Here is a 25556-nt window from a genome sequence, read left to right as displayed (position 1 = left end):
GTAAGGAAACAAAACATCGAGCTGGCGAGGGGATTTTATAGCAGGTTCATTGCCATGGTTTCAGACGGCCTTATGTAGCCTAAAAATAGATTCAGGGAAGAATATTCTCTTCCCTTCCCTGCCTCCCCCAGCTCTAACTAATTGCAGTTTCCTTTTTTGTACATTTTTGTTGTTGTGGATTTACTGACTGACAGGTCAGGCAAATTTGTTTGATGTTTTGTTTTAAAGAGGAAAGTTCATTGCAGTGTATAATACATTGGGGAGTGACTTCTCTGGTAGTGTGCCAAGGCTATTACCTTCTGCTCCTGTCTCCTACACTTCAGTAGTGCCACTCTGGTAGACTGCAGCCCATTACAAACTGGTGTAATAGTCTGAGATATGTGAGGGACCATCCTGGGGATACCTTGGATAATTATAACCTTGACATTGCCTTGTGCTGAACAGGGGAAGTGTAGAGAGTACATGATGATGTGCCTTGAGCAGCCTGCACTGCTGCCTGAACAGCATCCTCTTCCAGAGTCCAGCTGGCAGCTTTCCTGTGTCTCCTGCAACCCCACAGCTAGGATGTTGCAGACAGGTTAAGGATCATGGATGTAACTAGCAGGACAAGTTTTAAAATACTGCTTTGTGTACAGCGATGCCTGGGCTGCAGCTGCAAGGAGCTAGGGGAGGCAAACTGGGTGACCTCTGCTTCCCCATTCTTGGTGTCCTTGCTGAGACAGCATCAGAGCTATACAGCCTTGGCTGGCATGCCTGGAGCTTGGGCATGGCTTCACTACCTCCGGATTGCAGTGTTGTTTGTCTTTGAACATCAGAAAAGTGGAGGTGGAACACAGCTTGGCAATTAATACGGTCTCCTCTGATGTGTACTGGCTAAACTATGTTTAGCTTCAGGCTGGGCAGCTGAATTTCTTCCCCCCCCCCCCGATTTCAACATAGGTGTTGACTGCTTCTGTTAGCAGGAGTCCTAGATGCTTTTAGATCTCTCTCCCCAGACAGGAAGGGCATGGGTTGGAATCACACCGATGCCTTGGATTTCCTGCATTGCTTCCTGTTGAATTGCTGGGCCAAAAGCTAATGGGGGAAGATAACTGTACTCAGTGTTCAACTCCTGAGGCTCACAACATGCCTATTTATGTTGGAAAGCAAGTAAATAGCCCCACAGCAGCCTTATCAACTCATATCTTTTAGTGTGGGGTTTTGGAGCAAAGGGAAAGTGTTCTGGGTTGAATTGCAAAGGGAAAAATCCCATGTGGTCTCTTAGTAGGTTGTTTGGTGAACAGGGTGTTGGTTCTGCTGATCCATTTCTCATCACCATTTTTCTATGACTGCTCAAGAGAAACTGCAGTAAGTTTATTTGTTTGTTTGTGTTGCTGCTGGTACCGGGCCTTTTCTTTCTTCCTGCTGCTGCTTTTGTGGCCAGGGTGCCCTGACCTTCCTCAGTAGGGACTGAATGGAGAAGGGCTGATGTGACCTTCCTCAGTAGGGACTGAATGGAGAAGGGCTGATGTGATGTCAGGGTGCAAATATGTCAGTGAATGGGCTGCAGTGTATTGCTAATTTCTTCTCTTCTTGGTTTATTTACTGGTTGTAAATACTTTCAGACTTTCCCGTGTTTCTGAATCGATCAGGGTTGTGTCTCCTTTTTCTATATGCCATGTTGGACAAAATTTGTAAAGGAAGAAGGTGGTACCAGATAGATAGGACTGTTTAAGGTAGGACTGCTATCCAGAATAGATTAAACTTTTTGAAGTATTTTCTGTTGCTTGTATGCTGTACTGCTTTGCATTTGGTAGCTGCAACATGTGCCTATGCTTCCCTGCTCCTCCCTGAGATACTCTGCAGTATTTATATGCCTGCTTTGGCAGCTGGAGAGCAAAAGAAGAGCAGCCCCCAAGTACAGATGAGAGAAATGTGCCTTTTCAGCCTTCCAGAGGGGCAGGAACCTGCCTTGACTTGTTCTTCACCAGTACAAGGCACAGGATCTGGGGCACAGGTGGGTCAGGTTGGCTGTTACTTTGTTCTGAAGAGCGTCTCTTCCTCTTAGAGTGAAGGTGAGTTTGCCATCCTTTTGGAGGATGCACACTGGGATTTTCATAAAATACAGGGGTTCCTGGTTTTAAGGGTTAGCAATGCATTTTTTTCACATCTGGTGATTTTTTTTCTATGTCCCATTCCAAACTCAAACTGAAGGAGTTCCTCCAAGGATGAGAGCATGACTACCATCTGTGTTCAGTCATGTGCTCCCTGGGGAGAAATGCAGACTGCTTCATGCAGGCCAGCCCAGATTGCAGAGCCAGGCCATGTTAGTGACCCTATGAAAATATAATCCTGTCTGATGCTAGAGGGGAAAAGCTTCCATACCTGGCAGATGTTTACATATTCTTTAAGTGGACTGCCTTTCTGCTGTAGTGATTTAAACCCCTGAAAATATTCTATGTGTGGATTTACATAAAATAAAGCAACCTGCATAATATTACATCAATGCACAGTAGACAATCATCTTCTTCCCCTCCCATCTGTCCAATGCTTGTGTCATTTTACATCCATTTTTGTTCCCTCCAACACTTCAAGCCGCTTCCTTGCTCTGCCCCCTGGGCACCAGTGTGCTCCACATGGGAAAGCTTCTGTGTCTGCATGTTCCTGAATTGTGCTGAGCTTTGTATGAGAGCTTACCTCCTCTGTTGAAAGATGAAGAGACTGGGGTGTGTGTCTGTGTGTGTGACTGGGAGTGGTGGATGGCTGGAATCAGAGACAGAGGGTGTATGTATTTGGAGGAGCTTTCAGGCTGCTGGTGCATCTACAGGAGTAAAGAAGTTGGGGGTGAGGTGAAAGCAATGCCAAAAGCAGAAAATCCTATATGTTTGTTTTGTCCGGATAATGAGGTGTAATTTGAAGGCAGATGCTTCACTTGTAGACCTTGTAGGAATTGAAATATTCATATTCAGGAGTTACGAAAATTGAGGATACTATTTTCTGGAATCTCAAGGTAATGCCAGTCATGTGATTTGCTTTCTTTAGAGTTCACATAAGGCAACACATCTTAATACTTGGAATATCATTATAGATCAGATGCTGTTTAAAGAATGTGATTAATGTTGCAAAGTAGAAGTTCATAATGTAAAGATGCAATTCTCCCTTTTTGTGACGTACGACACAAGTGTAACCATTTAGTTGCATTTTCCCCGTGTAACAATCTTTATGTTATTTGTTGGCTGTGGTAGTAGTTCTCCTACTGCAGGGCACTGTTGTCTATTACAATGTCTGAGAAAGCTCTTGTCCTTGCCTTTTGCAGATGTTGAAAGGGAAGGGTGGCTCAAGACGGTGATGGCCTCCTGCTTTTAAGGAACTGGACTCAGTTCTCAACAGAATTCCCTGCATTGTTAGAAGTGATTTAAACACCCAGGAAATGGTTAAACTCTTGATAAGCTTGAGATCCAAGAGCTAATTTTCAGAAGGCCTCATGCTCCTGGATGTAGCCTGCAATTGTGTCTCAAGCAAGCTGTGGGCTGTGAAATACTTGAAGCATGATTTGGCCCTACAAGTCTCACTTTGGGCATACAGAATTAGTGGGTTTTCATTCTGTTTGACCTAGATCAATAAATGGATTTAGACTCCAAACTCCTAGTAGAGCCAGTATTTACGTGTCTTGGGCACCTGGGTTTTCTGTCTGTAATTCCCCATATAGGAATTAAGGATATTGTGATGCCTTCTCCTCAAACAATCATGAAGCTAGAGTAAGTAATTTTTGAGAGAGTAAATCAGCCTCCTCTACCAAAAGCACAGAAAGATAATTGTTAATTCTGTTTTAAGAGTGGAGTTCATGTAGTTAGTAAGCCTTAGGGATAGATCAGGGTGGAAAACAGAAATCCTGAGCGCCTTCCTCCACTGGCCGTGCTCCCTTGTGCAGTGAAACAGCCAGAGTGGTCTTTGGCAGGTCCAGGGAGGGAAATTGGTTATGGTGTGCAAGAACAGGAAAGGGTAACTTGTAGTTTGACGACATGCTTAAATACAAACCATTCCTGATTCTCACCTCTTCCTGTAAGTTGTGCAGTTTTCCCTTATTTAAAGAGGAAAATGAGAATCTATTATGTTTGAAAATGAAAGCTGCCATAGCAGCTGTAAGGTTTGCACCCTTTAGTGGGGATTTCTGGCACTGGGGTGAGAGACGAGAGCAGCAGTGTCAGTAGACAGTCGTGCTCCTCCATGCTGCTCTCACCCTGAGAGGGGGAGACCTCTGAGTTGTTGTGTACATGCAGGATAGGGCTGTTGACTTTGGTCTCACCTCATAGAATAGGAAATCATAGAATCATAGCATATCCTGACTTGGAAGGGACCCAAAAGGGTCACTGAGTCCAGCTCGTGGCCCTGCACAGGACAGCCCCAAGAATCACACCATGTGCCTCCTGAGGATGTTGTCCAAATGCTTCTTGACCTCTGACAAGCTTGGAATCCATCCTGAGTAATCTGTCAGGAATAAAACCTGATGTCATTGTTCATGCACAAGGAAATAAGCTATTTTCTATCAGATGTGACATACTTTTCCTCCCTCTCTGATTCGTCTTGCCCTTCCTGACAATCCTTTTGCATTTTTTGGGACACCTCTTCAGTTTTGGCTCCTTATTCTCTTACCTTTCACCTGCAGTTTCACCTCCCTTGAAGAGTCATTGTCAGACACCAGACATCTTGCCTGTCCCAGTGCCCCTTCCCCATCCTTGTCCAATTCTGTTTTTGAATTTAGTCAACTTTTTCCTTCCTTGTTTTGTGCACTGCCTAGAGATCCCTGGCTCCCTTTCCTGCCTGTTTTGCTTGCTCTCCCTCCTGTTTTGGGCCCGTGTCCCAGTCTGCTCCTTCGTCTCCCTCAGGTCTGGCATTTGTCCCTGCTGCGCTCCAGATGCACTCCTTTCGCTTCCTTGCTGCCCGGGTGCCGGCAGCCTGGCCGCGGCCAGCACAGGAAAGATGGGTTCCCTCCGCTGCAGGGCCTGGGCCCACGCCAGAGCCTGGACCTGCTCCAGTTGGGCAGCCATGGAAATGAAAAGAGTCTTGGGCTCCTCTGTTCCCAGGCTGGCGCGTGCTCGCCCGCTCTGCGGGCAGTCACTGGGTTGCCACTGGGAAAGTGTGCGATGTTCAAGCATGCTCAGCAAGGAAAGGCGCCTGGGAGATCCTGGTTATTGACTCTTGAAAGGTCTTTGCCTGCCACGAGTGTGCTGTGTGCTACCATCGGATATGGGTATAAAAACTGATTTCCATGTTCAGCAAAATCTAAAGTTACTTGAGACTCAGGAGCCAAGAAAGGAATATGAGGAGTATAGGATGTTCTCCAAGGGAAGGAAGAGCAATCTAATACCCAGCGTGCCTGCTTTGCCCACCACAGCAGTGTCCTCTGCTGTGCTCCTTTACTGGGAGCCTTGTATTGAGTGTGAGAAGACCTGTTAAAATCTTCCAGGCAGCATTTATGCTGGATTATTTGAAATGTATTATTTATTATGTCCCTCTTTCTGCTTGATTGTGCACTGTCAGCTTCTGCCTCTTGATATCTGAATTTTAAAAAGGGAGTCCTAAACCTCTCTATCTTGCTTGGATTGTAAAGGCTATTTTGGAGTGTTACTTCCAATGACATTTTGAGGAGGTCAGTGCAGACTGCTGGGCCGCTTTGGCAGTATTTCTGCTTTCTCTCCTTGCCAATGCTGCAAGGAAGACAACAGAACAAGAGAATTGGTGCTTTCCACTGTCTCCTTTAGTAGTAAAAAGTACAGATTCCACAGATAATGCTTTTTCACACCTCCAAGCAGGTGAGTAGTTTTGAGATGTAACAGGAAACCACAGGGATGTAATCTCTGCTGAAACAGGTTTGTTGATAAAGAGACAGTGGCGTGGTTGAACAGGAAAGCCCTTCTCTAGGTGCAGCTTCTAAAGCTTGCTCTAACAGTGCTGTGCTTTAGACTGGCGTGTCAGTTTTCATTGTGAAGTTAGTTACAGTGGGAAAAGACATTTTTTCTGCAGACACAGCAGCACCTCATTCAGCTACACCTGTCTTACGTGAAAACCCACCCTTGTCTGTCTTCATGTAGCATATATAATACTTACATTTTTAGCCAAACACAAAATGAGGATATACCTGTAGCAACAGTATATCCATGTATCTCTCGGAGTATCTCATAGCTTTCCACAGAACAAACGCAGTGTTATCAATTGTCTAAAGACACAAAAGTACCGTATCTTGAAAGATCAGGAGGGCTGTCATAGGACAGACAGTGATGCTCTGGACTGTGATGCTCAGCACAGGTAGAGTCTTTCACTGGTGGAAGCATTTGCACAAAGAGAAATGGATTAGGAACCTAGTGAAGTTTGAAAGTTTTGCAATAATTTTTAAAAGAATTTTTGAAGGAAGAATAATGGCATAATTTTAAAACACTCTAGGGTATTCAAATTTGAATATTATACAATCGCACATCATGACCCATTTTATCTCCAGCAAGATGCAAATGAATATATTAAGTTGTTTTCTAAACAACAGTACATAAAGCACTTTTTTCTTCATGGTACAAGTATTTCTTGCTGGTACCATGTCATTATTAAGTGTGGTATTTCCTTGGTCAAGAATAAAAAGGCTTATATAAAAACACTTGATTCAATAAACTCAAACAAAACAATCATTGTATATCCAATTATAACAAGCAGTTTTACAAACTTATAAAAAGTCTCTTTTGGGAACAGACTTTTAAATATTTAAAAACGTCAGGAATTCTTTTCTGGTTTTATAGTGGGTTATATACTGAGCGTAGAACTGTGGCCATAAATATGTTTTTCCTGGTGCACAAGCTATGTAATAATTTTGTGGGAGCCTGATCACAGGCTTTGGGCATAAAGGAAACTAGTCAAGGCTATTATGGCCTCAATCTAACATGTTTGGATAGGCATCATCTGTGGCTGCCCAGTGCTGAACACTGATGTCATCGTCCTCTGTGGTTTGGAGCCCCCTGTGCTCAGGGGCACCTACCCCCTGAGCGAGCACAGCGTGCGTGCTGCACCTCCTGGGCTTCTGCTCCCTGCTCATGCAGCACACCAGCACAATTGTGGGGGTACCTGATGGCTCTCAGCAGGAGAGTGAGTGGGGCCAGGCACACTGACCACAGCCTTTTGGCCCTCTGGAAGGGGTCTGTGTGCTCAGGGCAGGGAGAAGCTCTTCTGAAGGGCCACTGAATGCCTGAATTCGTCTCTGGTGCTCAGAGACACCTTCTCCTTCTCTGGAGGATCTGGCTTGCATTTAGGCAGTGTGAATACCTCTACTGTATACTCATACTTGGTTCAGAGAAATAGCATTTCCCCTGAGCTGTTTTATTCCTCAAAACCAGGACTGTATCAGATTTTCCCCCAACTGCTGAACAGTAGTATTAATGTAGTGTGTTATTTATTCTTTTGACATGTTTTTATTTCATGGAAAATGTCTACGTTATGCTTGAAGCTGGGTATGAGTTGCTGGATCCCTTTCAGAATTCTGTTAAATCTGGAAGTAAATCAGATTACTTTGTTCTACTATAAGCACATTCAGCTTGGCTTTCACATGAGGTGTTGTATGGGTGAATGAGCCCAGAGCACTCCAGCTGGTGCAACAGCTTTATTTATGCAGAGTGATGGCATGAAAGGGTTTTGGAAAGTGCTTTTAATGGCTTCAGGATTGATTTTTACCACTGTTGAACCACCAAACTGCTTTAAGTTCTTACCCATTTTGCTTGTGTTTTCTAGTGACAAACTGTGGGCTCAGGTGATGACCCAGTTAATCAGGAAACTGTGCTGGTTGGAAACACAAGAAGTAGAGGTTTTCTTAGACTCTTCTTATATGTTCCCAGCATTTACCATGTGGCAATAAAGCTTCTACAGTTTTTCTGTTCATAATGTCAAATAGTTTTTTGCCCACATGAAGGTGCTTTTATATCTCAACTTTGAAATGCTTTAGGTCTTCATAAAATGGTAACATGTACTTTCTCAGTTCTACAACACATTTTATCATCACTGAAGGATTAGCTGGCTGATTTTAGCATGTATTTCATGCACTCTTTACTCTTAATATTTTTTCCCCCGTGGTTTTTTTTTTTTCAAATCGCATTTTGTTACTGGTGCGAGCGTGTTGAATTTTAATTTTTTGTAGGTTTTAGTGACAGAATTGACAGGTTATGCAAAATGGAAGGGGTGTCAGTAAAATGGATATGTAAGTATATGATACGTAGCTTGCAGCTTCTTCCTAAGCATAATTTTTGTTAAAGGGTTGAAAAAGCTCTCAGAAAGCAGGTTGGGAGTTTCACAGTGAGGAAGAAGTATCCTGCCCCTGGCCCAAGATAAAGCACAAATTTTGTCGAAAAGGTGTGGTCTTGTCCAATTGGGAAAGTAAAGTGTCAGGGAAGTATTTTTAATGGAAAACAGTGTTGAATTTCATGTATGTTATAAACATACATGGTAGTTAAATGGTGCAATAAGTGCAAAGCAAGTGGGCAATATTTAATTCAAACTTTAACTTGTCTAATAGCAAATGAAGCATTTGTGTGGAAATACCTCCCTCTGGTCTATTAAAGGATTCATGGCTCCATGAGATCCCTGTTTTGCTCAGACTGTGCCTTTGGATGTGAAGCAAAAACATAGTTGTTGGGTGAGAGTCACTAATTGAGCAATTGGAGCTAATCATCCCCTTGGCTTAGCAGATGAAACACTAATTTTCCTTCCAGGAATAGCCAGAATTACCTGTTTGTACAGTGCCTTCAAGCTGGCTGATTTAAAACTTGAATTAAAAACTTTAAAATAGGCCGTGTTGGTTTGAATATGATGTTGGCATTCCTGATTCAAGTAAGTGATGTTGATCATGGTACAAGGGTGCCAGGTAGGGGTGGTGAAGAACAAAGTGAAGGCAAGTCTCCAGAGGCTGGGAAACAGTCACAATCAGTCCAAAGACTGACTTGTATGAAGAGGTTTCTGAGGAGTTCCTTTGAGAGGGTGAATGTAAGTAGTTTTTCTTACTGAATTGCTCACTTATGTATGTACAATGGCTTTGCTTGCTTGTGTGAGATGCAAGGAAGAAGAAATGTTTCTTCTTTCTTGCCTGCAATCATTTTCTAATGCATGTTGTCCAGAAACATAACACATAGTGAATCAATATGTCTATTGACTTGTTCAATATCACAGATGGTCATTAAAAGTAATTGTAATGTTGTGGGTTGAAATAAAGTATTTGTAGACCAGATTGGCTTAATTCACAGAGCAATCTGTATTTGTACTTAAGGGATGAGGTTTTTCACAGAGGCAATTGGAAAAGCATAGATTTACCTGCTGCTGCACTTGTTGATAGATCTACTGACAGGTGTGTGGCTGAGGAAAAAAGATAGCACACATCAGATTTGTGCAGGCTGGGACTGTTCTTTGCTGACATCTGGCAGAAGAATGGAATCTGGGACAGCTGCTTGTGCCACAGAATTGCAGACAGTTTTAGGACCTGAATGCAATGAAGATAAATGAGCTCCAGTTGGAAGCTGAATGGCCCTAAAGTTGGAAACGAATGTGGGCACTCTGAATGCTGTACTGATAGGCTTGCAAGAGGTGGTTTTTACCCTGTACAGTCATAAATGCTCATTTTTCTGGACTTCAAGATACATTATTGGCATACTGAATAGTTTGAGTCTTTAAAGCTTTGTGTTACTGCTCAGTTCCCTAAATTTGACATCAGTTTCAGGCTCTAGCTAGTTTGGTGTCAACAACTAAGTGTACTCTATTGCTTTACAAACCTGAGCACTTAGTCTGTCCATCTGCATAACCATCCCACAGAAACTGGGTCGAGGGATAAGACAGTGTTATTTAGAGGTTTTCAGAGTCTGACCAAGGTAGGCAACTTTGTGGACTGTCTTCTTTTTCGGTACAGGTGATGAATTTTATTCTTTTAGGGACAGTCTTGCATAGTTGAGGGAATTTCTTATTGCTGCAAACATTAGGAAGTCTTCAGAATGCTGAAGAATCCAATTCTGAGTCTTGCTTTTGCAAGTCTCTATCTAATTTTTTTTAGATGGCTGTGGTGTTTTCTTGATCAGGCAGGTTTTTCAAGGTTAATTTTCAGCCTTTAGAAAAAAGAAATCTGTGTTTAGAAATTCTGCCTGGTTAAGGACCTCACCCTCCATCCTCTTTTCCACTGACTGTACAGGAGAGTAGACATGACCTATCTTCTTGCTGATCTTCTTGACCATACCTTACCTTGAGCCCCCCTACTTCTGTCTTCATGAAGCAGCCATTGCTTACAACGTTAACTTTTTTTTTGTTTTGAGTGAGAAGACAGCCTAATTATACAGAAAAACTGAATTTTTATTGGCTTCCTTTTCTATCTGAGCATTGTGGATGTGAGCAGAAAGGGCAGACAAGAAACTGAACACAAATCCCTTCAGTTGCAAGGTTTCTTTAGAGTGAGTCAGACTTAGTCTGCTGAGTACAAGCAGAGAAACAAGACACCCAGTACCTGTGTCTGTACTACTGCCCTTCAAGGTTGAGCTATTTTTCTATTAAGAACTTCTCTCATTTCTTTGCTTCCACAAAAATGCTGCGTTTTATCAAAGAAATTGTAAGTTGGACTTCACTGATCCTTTTAGGTCCCTTCCAAGAGAGGATATTCTATGATTCTGTGATTTACATGAGTAAGTTAAACTTTTTTAGTCATCATATTTGCTTTGCACAGTTCTGCCAGGGACTTGCAGAAATTACCCGAATAATGTGTCAAAGTATAAAAACCTGAACTCTATTGGCCCTCTGCTTCCGATCATTTCAGGCTGAATTTTAGTTTCAATCTTCCTGGTCCTGTTGCCTTGTTAGGTTATTTTATTATTATTTTTTAATATGGGTTCAAGATACTTGATTTCATTGTTATGGTAATTCTGATGTAATAATGAAAAGGCAGCATCATTGACAATTCATGCTGCACATATAGAATTTTCTCTTACTGAAGGTGTACAAGTGTGCTGTGTGCTTTTGGTAGGGCTATACTCACACCGTCCCACTGTGCCTCAGGCTTCCCCACCTTTAAGAGGAGTATACTGAACACTGTGCTTCCTTCTTTTCATGCTGTGGAAATGTGTCATAAAGGAAACCAAAGAAGTGGAAAGGGCCTGGATATGTGGTACCATTCTCCCCCGTAACAGGAGTCTTCAGGCTTCGGGAGCCTCTTGCATCAAATTCTGAGCCCTGGTCTGACCCAAAGGGCAGAGTAGTTGAGAGATCAGAGTGGCATCTATTCCAGCATGAGGTCTGCTCTCATTTCAATCAGTGGCTTATTGCTTCTATTTTCCTCAGTATTTAGTAATTTTTGTAGCCCTTCATTCCTGCCCCTGTCTTCCCTGCCCCAGCCTCAACAAGTGCTGCTTATACTTGCAGCTCCCTTTAGACTAAGCAAGTTTGATACTTTTTCCATCCTGCCAAAGAAAAATATGTGGAAATTTTAATTGGCCAGAACCTTTCCAATGCTATAAAATGTGCCTGCTTTGAACATGGAGAGCTGAGGTGGCTTTATGCTGAACCACATTGTGGCCTTTGTCCAGCTACTGTGTAAGTATATACAGACCTTAAATTTTTAGTCTAAGCATTTAGTATCTGTATAAAATGGTTATTAATGTGTTATTAGAACAAAACAACATCTCATAATCTATCTAATGGCAGTTGTAGGGGTTTTTTGTGCCTTCCAGGTGCTGCAAGTAGAGAAAGCTTGAGTCAGCCCAGTGGCCTGACAGCAGCTGGCTGTGCTTAGCTCACCCTGGCTTTAGGTTTTCCAGTCTGCCGAGAGCTGATTTAATTTGCTAACCCGGCCAAGAACAAAACACTGAATTGTTTTCTTTTGAGTTAGAGAGGTGCAGTGGCTCAGTCTGAGGAGGGTGAGAGTCAATGCGTGGCAACAGGCAGGGCTGCATGGGTGGGAGCTGGGAAGGAGCAGAAGGGGACAAGGCTCCCCCGTGGGCAGCTCTGCTGTCTCAGTAACTTCTGCCCTCACACAGGTTAGGATGCAGGTTCGTTCTCTGCAGGGGACTCTCTCCATCTTGCAGGTGCTACGGTACTACTGAGAAGGGCACTGACATCCAGTGAACCCGCAGCAGAAACCATAGACTTGATTTTGGCCCTGGGTTTCAACAGCTGTCAGGAGTGGGCAGAAACCTTTAATTTTCAGAGTTCAGATGATTCCTTTCCTGTTTGCCACTCTCTGCTCCTGTACTGGTTGTCTACCTCCACGTATGTTTTGCCTAGAGCTGCATATGTTAGAATCTGGTGGCTGCTGCTGTTTCTTCTTCATTAATACCTTCCCCAATATACTGTCATCTTCTACTAGAGTATCTTTGAATTTCTCTATCATTTGTCCAGACCTGATCCATCTCTTCATCATGACAGACATTAGGCATCCTAATCCCCTCAGGTTTGTTCAGTGTTTACTTAGTGCTCTTCTGTTGCTTTCTGTGACCTTAGTTCACTGTCTCCTAGATCAAGGTGATATAGAGAAAGGTATGCAGCTTGACTGATGTGCTGTGTTATTTTAGAGAGGGTAATTTTTAAGGCCTCTTACATAAAGGTATAGTAAAAATATTATGCTGATGTTATGACAGCAGCATAGTGAGGCTAGTGTCATGCAGAAAAAAACCTTAAATAACTTCCAGTGCAGCATGCTGATGTTTAGATGTATAGGTTAAAAAATTAAAGGTCTGCTTTTAATTTTCTTAAGTAGCAGATGCTTGTGATCAGGGTGGCCAATAGTTCTTAGATCTTTGCTTCCAAAGGAAAGTGTGTGTATAGAGATATGTTAAACAAGAATTTCTCTATTACTAACTGTTAATAAGGATAAAAAATACCTCAGCTGTATATATGGAGTGGATTTTCTTGTACCTTCCCTCCATGATTTTTTTGGCTCCTAAATTTAGGTGGGTTTTATGTGTTTCATTAAGTTTATTGGGTGTCTGATTGTGTGTGTGGGCCACTAGATCATCTAGTCAGAAGAACATTTATAGAAGGGTTTCATGTCTGTAATATTTCTATGCATTGATTATTTAATGGTATTACTTGAACTGACTTGGATTGATTCCTATATTTATGATTTAATGGAAAGAACATAGCCAAAAATTTCTGTAGTAATGTAGCAGTTGTAGAGGTCCTTTCTGCCCACTTGGTGCTGTCTGGGGTATGTGGTGACTTCAGAAAGGCTCTTAAAACAGCTTTGGAATTAATATGAACATGGACTAGTATCTTTGTGCACTTCTAGACTGGGTGCCTGTGCTACCTTTTTAGATGATCCTTTGTACTCCACACACAGGAAAATCAGATTTATTTTTAAAGGGGCCTGGAGTCTTTCCATGTAGAGCTTGGGGTCTTTTTTTCTGGAGTTCCTGCCTCCAACTGCAGCTTTCTTGTTGGCACTGCTTGTCTTACAAAAAGGTTAAATTTAATTAATTTTAAAGAATAAGATAAATATAATTAATTCTTCATAGATTTTTAGATTGCAATGATAATTGAGGAAAAATTTGCCTCTCTGGTAGTGGTTGACATGGACTTGGGTAGGTTTTGCTGGTATCTTTCCAGGCTTGATGGGCAAGTTAGTGCCAAATCATTGCAAAATCTTGCCTGCATTTTTTTCTTCTCCTTCACTTGTGCCCATTGAATTGATACTTAGAAGTGTGGGATCCATAATTTTTAATTCCCTTCCTTCTCAGCTAACATTTCTTTTAATCCAAGTGCTGTTTTAAAATTTTTTACGCTTGGGTATTTGTTGTGTAAAAAATCTGTGGGAACAGATTAGTCAGGACATGGAAGAGTAATGTGTAGTAAATACTTTAACCTGCCAAAGACAGGGCTGTTTTTATTCTATCCTTGTGGTGGGAACTGGTTTCTTATTACCTGTCACTGTTCTTTACAGTATCCTGTAGAAATGGTGATGCATTCACTGATACACAGACTGTCTTGTACTTCCTTTCCTTCCCATATAGGCTTCTCCAAAATTGTAACCTCAGAGTTAAAGCCAGGCAGTGATTGGCAGTACTCTTCTTCTGCCTCTGTTCAGCTGGAAAGTTACATTTCTATGTGTGCCCATCTGTGTGCTACATGTTTTGGTCATTGATCACCGTATGAAAGTCATGCAGAATGAAAATGCATTTACCAAGAAAGATAAATGGACAGTAAAAGTGGGTTTCATCGGAAATCCAGCTAGAGTGTCAAAAACCAGGGTAGGAAAAGTGAAATAAAATCCTACTGTGATGTGTAGCATTCAACAAGTAAAACTCATGGTGGTTGTATTAAAAAAGAAGGTTCAAAGTTGTGCCAAGTAATGAAGAATTTCCCAATCAGTGTTGTCTTTTTTTTCTGGCCTTCCCAGTAGCGTGTCCTCGCAGTCCTTGGCTCATGAGTGGGATCAGGCCAGGTCCCAGGTCTAGAGCAGCTCTGCTCCCCAAAGTAAACAAAATATTTGTTTGTCCAGTTGGTGTAATCTTGTACCCCTTGGCTTTCCTGCTTCACAGACCCTTACCAAGGTGGCAACTGCAAAGGGCCAGAGAAGGCTGGAAGGAAAAAGTGCTTATGTAGCCAAGAGGGAATGATGGTCAGCAAGTGCTGAGTTGTCCCACCTGGTCTTCTCGCCTTCCTACCTTCTCTGGGAGTCCTGTCTGGGGCTGATAACAGCCTGATTCATAAATAAATTTACATAATTAATTGAAATCTGTGTTCTGTCGTGCTCTATTTCCAATGTGGTCTTGTTTGCTTTTCCAGGAGAAAAGGAATAACTTGCCCTTGTGCAGTACTGTAGCCTATCAGCCTTACCTTCAGGAGGCAATTAGCCTGTGTATTTTGAAAAGTTTAAAGTTTGCTTGATTTTCTTGTCTTCATCTGAGACATTAAGAAAAAATTGTGATGGCTCTTACATTTTGTTAATGGTTATATGGTTTACTAGCTGTGAGCATATATACCATAATGCTTATGTCCAAAACATCATCTGATACGGTCTTCTTTGCCCTTATTCTTTCATCAGATATAAGAAACGTGTTTCCCTAAACATGGGTGAAACAGAGCAGAGACCAACTGCAGGATCCCGCTTAGGAGCTCAGGAAAATGCTGGGATCAGTACTTTGGAGCATGGACAGAAACCACCTATGACACCTCCAGGAAAACTTGTCTCTATCAAAATTCAGATGCTGGATGACACACAAGAAACTTTTGACATTCCGGTAAGGATGTGGAGGTTGGGGTGGCTAAAGATTATTCAGGCATTTCTGGAAATGCATGTTCTCAAGCCAGTTATCTTTTTTATTGCAGCTGTGATTTTTTGGCTAATGAATTCATGTTGCAGAGAAAATGGCTGTTGTGTAGAGATGATGGTGCAATAGAATAGGATTAAACAGGGAAATGAACTGTAGATTGCAGTTATTAATTCCATTTCTGTTTGAACAGCTTCAGGAGAGGGTAAAGTCCTTGGTGAGTTTTTTCTTCAAATATTACATCAGTGGTTTCCTCTTCTTTCTGAACAGTTGATGTACTTTCTTGCTGCTGTTTTGCTCTTTATCCAGTAGACTGTAGATCTATATAGATTTTTTTTTTGTCTTTCCTCTGGCAAGTCCTTAGGATAGTAACTGAAAATCATCAAAGTTTTCAGTAATTCATATCACTCTTACATGTAGCAAGTGCTCTTCACACAGGTTAAGTGCAAGGAAAGAAGAAAAGCAGTCTCTAGATCTGAAGTTTCTCTGTACCCCATTGAATTTAATCTAGGTTTGTCCTTGCCAAGGAGACAGAGTTACTACTGCTTTTGTGTGTGTTTGTGATCAGTAGAATCAGTAAGAATTAGTTTTGATACCAAGACCAATCCGGTTTCACACGACCTATCTGTTAGTAGCCACTGATGATTTTAACGGGCCATGCTGACTGACACAATTAACACATAAGGTGGTTGAGCACTGCTGCTGTTATGGAGGTGTACTGGAGTGTATATTTTTCAAAGTCTTCAGGGTTCAGTGAATAGGAAAGCAGAAACTGGAGTTCAAATTTCATCCTTTGTTACTTGCATTTTCTGTAGCTATGGTAATTCCCATGCCTTCATTGGTTCAGCTTTCCCTTCTGTAAAATGGAGGATCACCAGTGAGATACAGAGGTCTTAGACCTCTGTAAAATGTTATCCCTGCATTAAAAAATGTTATCCCTGCATTAAACAGGAAGGAATTCTGATTAGGAAAATTATCATAAAAAATGATACCTGTTTATGAGGTTTTGTTTGTCTGTTTTCTGTGTGTACACGCACACACTTTTTGATCTGCTCTCTGCTGCTGTTTGTGATCCAACTACAACTGTTTGTTCAGTCTCAGACTTTATTTTAGTGGAAGGTAAATTCTCTGGACAGGCAGGTTACATGTGAACTGAACTGCCATCAAGCAAAATGCCCATGTATATAGCAACTTGTTATGCTTTTGTGCTTTTCAGAACGCCTGCCAAATATCCATAGCAAACAGTCTTCAGGTAAAAGCTGTCTTGAGACAATTGTTGCTGTTAAAAAGTGTAGTTATAGTTTAAATTATCAAACACTAATAACATTTTGGTGCTCTTTTATGTGGTATAAATACCCCTATTATTCAAGAGACAAGTTTCGGGGTTTTTTTAACCTATCTGTAGATGCTGTTTCACTGTATTTTGAAAATTGAAAATTATGTGCAGAAACCTTTTTGAGATTATGTCCCTTTCATTAAATTGTTTAGAAGAAAATATAAGGAACATGTGGATGCAGTGCACCCTATAGTTCCAGCTTTGCTTCTGGGAGTTTGAGAAAACAGTATTTTTTGGTCTTTAATATTAGAAGACATCAGCATTTCATTTAACTTCAGCAACACCTGGAAGACCTGGGGATTTAAACAACTCTCTGTTGAGATCACTTCAATATGATTGTTTTCAGACACTTTTATTTCATAACTATCACTACTCAAGGAAAGCCTAGTTGGTTTGAAAGTCAAGTCTTGTGGTGAAATATGCAGGACGCTTAGATATGAAATCTTTTACAGCAGATTCCTAAAGCCTTTTGTCTTTAACCTATGCACAGTCAAATGGAGGAATACACATTGTTTTCAGTCTGGTCTAAAAGGTATTAATTGTTTTAGTCCCATCTCACAAAACTGAGTAAGTTTTAATACATCTAAATTGAGATGTTTATTCATGTTGGAAACTCCATGTTCCTATTTATAAACTTAATGTTTTTAGCCAGATTGGTGCAGTATACACAGAAAAGGAAAGTGATACCATTTCAACAAAATATTTTAGGAGCAGCAAGTGTGGCCGTGGGCAGAAGATGTTAAACATACATGCCTAAGCACATCTGTGGGCTTGCTTTTCAGTGGAGAATTAAAGACTTTTTGCGTGGTTGAAGATCTGAACTACACTTTCCAAAACTTGAGCTGCTATGATTATGAAAATAACTTTGCAAATACGATACAAGTATAAATTGAGAAGGATTTGTGTTTCCTGTAATTTCAGGAATTCTGCTACACAAACCTTTCTGTGTTAGCAAATGAGCCAAACTTTGGGTGGTTTTATTGATGCTTGTAGTGTGTCTTGTAGGATGGTATGAAGTTTAATGATGCGAGTTTATTATTTGCTCATGAAGTCTGCATAAAACCAGAAACAGATAGTGGTGCTACTTCTGAGTTTGGGGGAACTAGTGAAGTTGTTGGGACTGTCCATCTGTCTAGTCCTACCTCTGTGCTACTCTTGTAATACCTTCAGCACCACCGCCCCATTAGCTATAAGACCTTATCTGTGTGGTATTTTTACTGGGTTTGTTACTGTTTTGTTTGAACGTTGTCATGGTTTTGGGTTTTTGTTGTGTGCTCGTTTATTTTTTCTTGTTTATTGAATTTTGGTTTGGTTTGGTTTTAAATTATATTCCAGGAGGCATGATTCAATATCCTTGCTCTTAAGCAATCCCTTTTCTCACATTGTATACAGATGACTTGTTACGGTTAGTGCCAAATCCATCAGATTTCTGTGTCTGTTCCGTATATAACAAAACAGGAGGAAAATATGACCTATTTCCATTACCCCCCAGTGCTGCTGCTCTTTGGGCTGTTTAAAAGTAAAGTAACTCCAGTGTCATTTGAGTTTTTAAAGGAAAATTAGTTCTTTTGGTGTTAGTGCTTTGATGCCCTATAATTATACCATGTTTGGCTCATTGTATTACTTCTCACAAGAAAAAAAACCCAAATGAACAAAAAAGAGAGAAGAGAGATTCACATGCCTATTTATGTGCCCATACATTGCATTTTTTTAATAGGAAAAACCCTACAAAGTATGTGGAGAGTGTATGTATGGGAGACTTAAAAAACAGAAGCCACAATGAAGACCTTTTCATCAGTTGTTGCAAATGCAGTATTGTAAAAGGAAGAGATAAGTAAGAAAAATCTTTTATTCTGTGTGCTGTTAATAAACGGTATTTCATTGCAGAACCTTCCAGCATTCCTATATTCCAAAAAGCTAGTGAAAACTTGAATAGATAATTGTGGATCTTTTACACACGTCCACTTAGCTGATTGGGTACACCTGCTTGGTGGAGGGGGAAAGGTTGGCACTGCTGTTTTTAAAAATAAAAAAGATTTACATGACTTTGACTTCGTATTTCCTGCCTTGAACATATAAGGAAAGTATAAAATTCATCAGTTATCTTTTTTGAGCACATTTTTGGCTCTTCAGCCATGAGAAGATAAATTACGTAGAACATCGTTCCCTCTGTTAAGTTATTCAGCATTTTATGACTGAGTTTCTGTACCTTTAGTTTTTTGTCTGTCACAAACTCTCAGACAAGAACTAGATGTCCGCTGCAGTTGCAGGTGATTAGTGCCTGAAAATCAGGCCATGAGTCAAGAGTTCATGATCATCCAGCACTTGCAGCTGTTGGTCATGCTGTTGCATGCAAGTGTGGAATATATTTCTCCCTTGCTTTTTGTTTCTAATTTTCACTTTGGCTGTATTTACTGAAAAGTTCGTTAGATATGCTAACTGGAGACTGCAGAGGTCCAAAATACAGCATTCTGTTTCAGCCAGCGTTTGGCTGAGTTATGACTATGTGATAGAATGAGCAAATATGTTTCCTTTTTGCTAGGTAGGAGGATAACAGCTTTAGCTAAAATGACGAATGTGAAGGAGGAAGAACATTTTTCCTCTTGTGTACACATAATGATAATCGTATATAGATAGATAGATCTTGGGCATATTGAATGGTTGACACTTCAACCTGAAGACTTGCAAAACCCAACACTGCCAAACAGAGGTTGAGTATTACACCATAGAGGTTGGAGATGTACAGTTCTGTACTGCTTGATTTCCCTCTGCTTTTATTTCTACTCACCTAAGTTAGTTGAAATGGAATATGATTGAGTCCATAAAGCCATAGCAAAACTTACAGATTTTCATATGTTTGTTTTGATGTGATCTCCCCTGTAGATTCAAAGCAGTTTAAGTGAAAATGAAATACAGTTTTTAAAGAACAGTAAAATAGCTGATGATTGCATCTACTTCAGATCCTTCTGGGAAAAAAAACCCTTTCATGTTTAATGTCTATGCCATTTATATTATATTTACTTTTATAGTTGTTTCATTGCCAGAAGAAATTGGTTTTAAAACTACTCCTAAATATAGAGTCAGTGTTGTTCCTTTCTAGGTAATGCTGAAGACAAGACTGATTCTCTTGTCTCTTGTTAGACTGCCAGGATGATTTGGTGACTCAGACCAAGTTGAACCCTGACTGACATGATGCTTGTCACTGATCATATCCTACTCTCTGGGTGAATGAAGCTGATGTGCCTGGAATGATACTAGTGATGCTAAATAGCAAGTGAGAGCTGTTTCTTTCTTTTTGGCATCAAAGGTGGGATCAAAGTATGTCACAGGAGGTTAGGATTCTTCTTTTGGTTAGGATCTGATCTCTTTAATTAAAACCAAACCAAATTCCTCTTTATTGTGTCTGCAAGAAAATAGTTGCTTCCTTTTTGTGGCTGTCTTTTGGAACAACTAAAACATGCTTGCCTGTCAGATTACTCAAGTTTATTAAACATCTGTTTTTTGTATTGTGTCAACTTCCTTTCCCTTTGAATATATTCAGGCTTTGTGAAATATGCAGGGTTGGAAAATGTCATCTGCTTTGGAGGATTAACACAGGTTTCTTAAGCAACAGGAGTCTCTTACAAAGAAAGCAGGGTAAAGGTGTAATCCTTCGTAAATATCACTTGTAAACATTTCATTTCAGTTTTCCCTTCTCTTGGAAGGAAAAGCTTTAGATTACCTGAGAATAGAGAATAAAGCCCAAATGGTCTTGATCTACAACTATTTATCTTCCACTGGAGTTTGGATGTAGTACCTTTGCAGGGAATTTCTCTGCCTCAATCCCAAATTTTTCAGAGAGAAGGACTCCATAATCCTGTTGGGGGTCTGGTTCTTGAGGGTAATGTTCTGGGTAGGGTTTTTTTTGTTTGGCTGGTTTTGTTTATTCATGCAGTCATATGATGGTGATTCATGTTCCCTTTGTGGGGAAAATGTTGTCTGTTGACGGTGCTCCCCACCAGCTTCAAGCCAGTTTGTGTGCCAGGAAAAGCTAAATACTAGAAAGTCTCAATAGTTAATAACAAACATTGCATGTGCTTTGTTATAAATTTCCACAAGTGCTGTGTTACCTATTAAATTCAGAATTTCAGCCACAGTTTTAAAAATGTTTGAATTACTTTCTGTTACATTTATGGGCTATGATAATTGCCTTGTCCTAAGTATTTACGCCTCTCCTCAATATGCAATTATAACCAGTGAGATAAACAATTTAATAAAAAGAGCATGAGACAGTAAGGCAATGCAGAAACGTAAAACAGTGTTTTATGCTTTCTTAGCCAGCTTCAACTTCAATTCAATAAGGATTGCTTTTTTTTCCAGCTTAGGAAGTGAACAGCAGGTCAAATGTCAGTTATTCATCAGTCTGAGACTTTCTTTTCTTCTTGTGCCTGAAATTATTTGGCCATTGCTGTCAGACTATTTCCAGTGAATATCAAGCATTTAAATATTCACTAATTGTCACGCCAGCTCTGCTGGGTCTTCTGAAATTACAAGAAAAGCAATATTTTTTTCCTCAGCTCTCAAACACATCAATTGTATTTTTCTCAGCAGAATATTGTTAGTGGATATGCAGTAAACTGATTTTTGTTCACAAATGTTTAGAATATCTTTGTTGAAAGATGGGGTATTTTAGTGATGTGTGTTAATAATTTATATGCTTTTCAAAATGGGAGAGAGAATAATCCACAAGCAGACTCCTGTAACCTGGGGCAGCAGACTGTTTAAACTGCTGATTTCTTTGTTAACATTCTGTAGAATGAGTAGAATAACTGGGAATGTTATTTTAAGTGCCAACAGATCCAGTCCATTTCAGACTAGATTGATGTATTTGAAGATAACTGGGAAATGAATGTAATTTTCTTGAATGAATTAGCCTAACTTGTAATCAGGGAAGGCTTCTCAAATACTGCCTTTTCCCCTCTCTTGCTGAGCTGACTCACCAAGTCATGCACCAATGTGTGAGCCAGCACAAAGCAGAGGATGGAGCTGGCACAGGAAGGGCAGCTGTGGATGCAGAGGCAGTGTGGGAGCGTTTATGAACTCTGAAGGGGTCAGTGAAATCATGCTGGTAATTTTGGTAGTAGTGTCTATGCCTGTAAGTTGGTTTGCACAGTACTGGTGAGGCTGGATTGATGGTCTGTGTGGGGAGCGTGGGCGCCCTCCCCAGTTCTGGGGCATTTCCTTGGGCCGCCCGTTTGGAGGTGACAAATGTCCAGGGAACAGTGGGGGAGGTATTTGCCATCCCTACTCTTAAAGGTGTATGTGTATGGGTGGCTAGTGGTACAAGTGGAGGCTGATTTTGCTACCTCTATGTTTTCCTGTTTCAGGGGTGATGGGAGGGATGTTCTGCCTCTGGTCAGAGGCAGGAGGAGAGCTGAACTGCCTCTTGTGTGCATCCTTCTCCTTGAGACTGAGGTTCACCTCTTCCATCCTTGAAAATTTTAAAAGCTAGATGTGGAAGCCTCAGCTAATCATTTTCATCCATGGTAGGATGAAAGCATGGTACATTGAACAGGCTGCTCATAATGCCTGTCTCAAATGTGTATTTTAGGATGAGATTAATTGCTCTCTGGAAGTGCTTATATATCGCTACATGCTGCTTTTTTCTGTTCCAGTAGTAACAGGGAATCATAGAATCATTTAAGTCAGAAAAGGCCTTTAAGATCTTTGAGTCCAACTGTATTTATGTAACATTTAACTATGAAACAGTATCATGTAGTTTAAAAATCTTAAAGGAAAAATGCTGTGGTATTTGTAGATCCAGTGTAGGTGTGGAGCCCCCATACCTGAAACAGATCAGCTGGGTATCAAGGTAAGGAACATCTTCAGCTCATGCATGCAGTCAAATGACATGGATATAATGGTTATCATCATCCTCAAATCCGAGCAGAATCAGCAGCCAGACAGGATTGAATGCATAATGGGAGAGGAAATGTCTCTTATTTTTCTTCCAACAGTTCCTGCTATGGGGATGGTCCTCTCACCAAGCTCCTCCCCATATCACTTACCTTTGGAAGGAGTGTAGAAGTTGCAAAATAAAATGTACCGTGAAGGAAGAGTGCACTGGTGCTGTGCTGCAGTGGTAAACATGCATGACATGATTTACTTAAGCCCCTTCTCTGTTAACACGAGGTGGTCGAGCTCAAGTTACTTTCCTTAAGCTCTTTATGAAAAACAGTTGTCCATGCTTCTGGACATATGTTCTGGAGAGGCATAATAAATGAACAGGATTAACTTCTGTGAGAAAATAACTGCCTTTCTCCACCTGGATTTAAAAAGTGTGTGTTGTCCACAGTTAAAGAAATACAGTAAAAGTACAATACACATGCTTTTCTAAGAGCACAATCTCGTGTTAGGCTTGAGGCATTTTAAAGCACACCCAGTTTATAGTTCTGCACTGAGCAAAAGAGGAGAAAACTTGGGCTCATATGTAAACTAATACTGGTATGTGATTGTCACACAGCATGGTGAATGGCCATTCAGAGCACTGATTTTCAGTATCTTAAATTGCAAAAGCATATCTGGCTGTAACTTGTTCTCTAACCTGTTTGAGGGATGAAGGTACCTTGATTTTGAGATCCCTGTGCAGCTGCTTTCCAGCATTATTTTGAACAGAATGGAAAGTTATCTGTGCAAACAAAGGCTTATGTAGTGCAGGATAAAAGAGTAGCAAAATGTTCTGAATTGTCCATTAATTTTCCTTTCAGTTTATTCTCAGTTGATCATGATTATCTGTTAGAAAGTTTTGCCTGGTGGTAACACAACCTGCTGACATTAGTTCATGTTTTAGCGCTTCCTTGGTTTTCTCATTTGGTACCTCTTGTTCCCTCCTTTCTTGGTACTAGAACATGCCCCCTTCTATTGCTTATCCTTTTTGTCCTCTCCGCCTCTCCACAGCTCCTTTGTAACTGCTGGTTCAATTCCTTGCTATGGGTATTCTCCAAAGAAACAGGAGACAGCAGTGTGGAAAGGTGCAGGAGTCCTGGGTGTATCTCCTGGGTCTTTAACCAGCTTCATTGTGTGATGGTGTCCTTCATCAGTGCAGTATCAGGTCTTTGTATTACAAGCCATGTGTAGTGCTGCATAGGGGAGAAAGTGCTCATCAGTTGTACAGGCTGTATCTACAGTCAGAACTGAGGATACTTTCTGCAATGGCATAGTCACATTCTCATTCATACAAACTCTGAGAGTGGGCAGAAATATCCAAATTTTGCCTAAGATAATTTGTGGTTTGAAAGTGAAATTTAACTATCTTAAACTAAAAAACCTTTATAGCTAGGATGCAGTGATCAAAGCAGTGTGTCTTATCTTGGTACAGTCTAAAGGGACTCCACCAGTTCCCAGTATTAAAAGCTGTCAGAAATTAGTAATGTGCTGCTTACCTGTAAGCTTATCTCCACTTCTCCAGTGACTTCGACCAGGCTGTGATTACAATACACACGCACAATTAAATGTGTATGTGTAAATCACATAAAATGCATGGCTGAAAATGTTTGCCAAAGCTTTTGTGTGTATCTGAACAAGGCTACAGTGTTAAAATCATTCTTGGATAAATATGTCAATTTTTGAATAAAAAGTGATGCATGAGGCACATCAAGTGCCAGATAACTCAGCGAATACAAACAGCAGTTGCAGAAGTAGATTAGAATTTCTCCTTTTCTTATCCCCATCCCCAAAATGGAGGCTTTGATAGAAATTGCACAAACATAATGCTGCCAGTATATAAATAGCAAAATGGTGAATTATGACTTGGTGCCAATTTGCTTTTGATGGCCTGTTGGCAGATGCAAATATTCATGCAGAGCACAGCAGCAGGGAGTTTTTCTTCTCATTTCTTTCACTGTTATCTTTTCACCTAGTTTTCTGGTTGAACCTGGAGTAATTTCTTCTTCAGTTTGCCTTGGTTTTAAAATTCTTGTTCTCATGCCATTATATTTTCATACAGTTCTTACTGAATTTACAATTATCTCCATTTAGTAGATAGTGTGCAGTATGTATTTGTGTGTAGATGTTGCTTAGCATTCAGAGGCTAGTTCTTCATTCATAAAGAGGGACCTTTTGCTCTTCAATGACTCTTCACATTTCATTGCTTTGTTCCCTGGTGCAGATGCTCAGTTTTATTCCCTACTGTCATCTCACCCCCATCTAACCATCTTAGTTTTGTCCTTTCTTATTAAACATTCATCTTTGTATCCACTGTATGGACAGGTAGCATAGCTCCTTGTAGAGCTCTCTTTCTGGTCTTTTGCAAGGAGCACATTTTGGCAGAGCAGCAGGGTATGGATCTGGAGTGACTGTGAGTTAGGGGAGCACCTTGCCTTTCTGCTTGCTGGCAGGGATGAGCTAGATCCTCAGCCACTTTGACTGGAGCTACTGGGCATAAGCTGGGTTACGTTATACAGTGGTGTCATCCAAGAGTCTCCTCTGAGAGGGCTGCCTTTTGAAATGAATCTCAGATACAACCATTTTGGGGAACAGAACTGAAATAAAAGGGATTTTGCAGAATTAATTAAGGTAATACATGTAAAGTGATGTAAAAGAGAACGCTTTGTCAAAGCTTTTATATAAAGGTATCTCTCAGCAAATGTTAAAGGACGTTTTCAAGTAGGTTTTATTACTGGATTCACACAGAGTAGTTCTGCAACCAGAAGTATATATAGCCCAGTATTCTCTGCTCTTAGATGTTCCAGAGTAATTCAGAAAGACCTCTGCAATCAACGATAAACACGTGGCAGCTGGCAAAAGAAAATGCTTTTCATGAAAACACTTGTGTGTTCACTCATAGCATGATACAGAGGGGAAGGGACTCTGCAAGTAGTCTGGTCCAGCTCTTGGCTCAAGGCAGGGCCAGCAGTGAGCAGATTGCTCAAGGTCCCTAAGAAATATTTAACTGTGAGAATTCAGGATTAATACGTTGGAGAATTTTTTTTTTCCTGTGA

General features: G+C 40.7%; 1 protein-coding gene across 6 annotated transcripts in view; it reads left to right on the top strand.

The window, feature by feature from the left end:
* FARP1 (FERM, ARH/RhoGEF and pleckstrin domain protein 1) overlaps nucleotides 1–25556 on the top strand; it is a 206189-nt gene that overhangs the window by 25390 nt on the left and 155243 nt on the right. For all 6 annotated transcript variants that reach the window (XM_069008120.1, XM_069008146.1, XM_069008156.1 and 3 more), the window contains exon 2: nucleotides 15017–15212. In XM_069008120.1, the coding sequence (XP_068864221.1) occupies nucleotides 15042–15212 (171 nt within the window). In that variant the 5' untranslated portion in view covers nucleotides 15017–15041. The remainder of the gene's footprint in view (nucleotides 1–15016; nucleotides 15213–25556) is intronic.

This window comes from Aphelocoma coerulescens, chromosome 1 (genome assembly GCF_041296385.1).
Source record: "Aphelocoma coerulescens isolate FSJ_1873_10779 chromosome 1, UR_Acoe_1.0, whole genome shotgun sequence".
NCBI classification, from domain to species: Eukaryota; Metazoa; Chordata; class Aves; order Passeriformes; family Corvidae; genus Aphelocoma; species Aphelocoma coerulescens.
The sequence above is the reverse complement of the archived record's forward strand: the minus strand, read 5'-3'. Positions and strand labels throughout refer to the sequence as shown.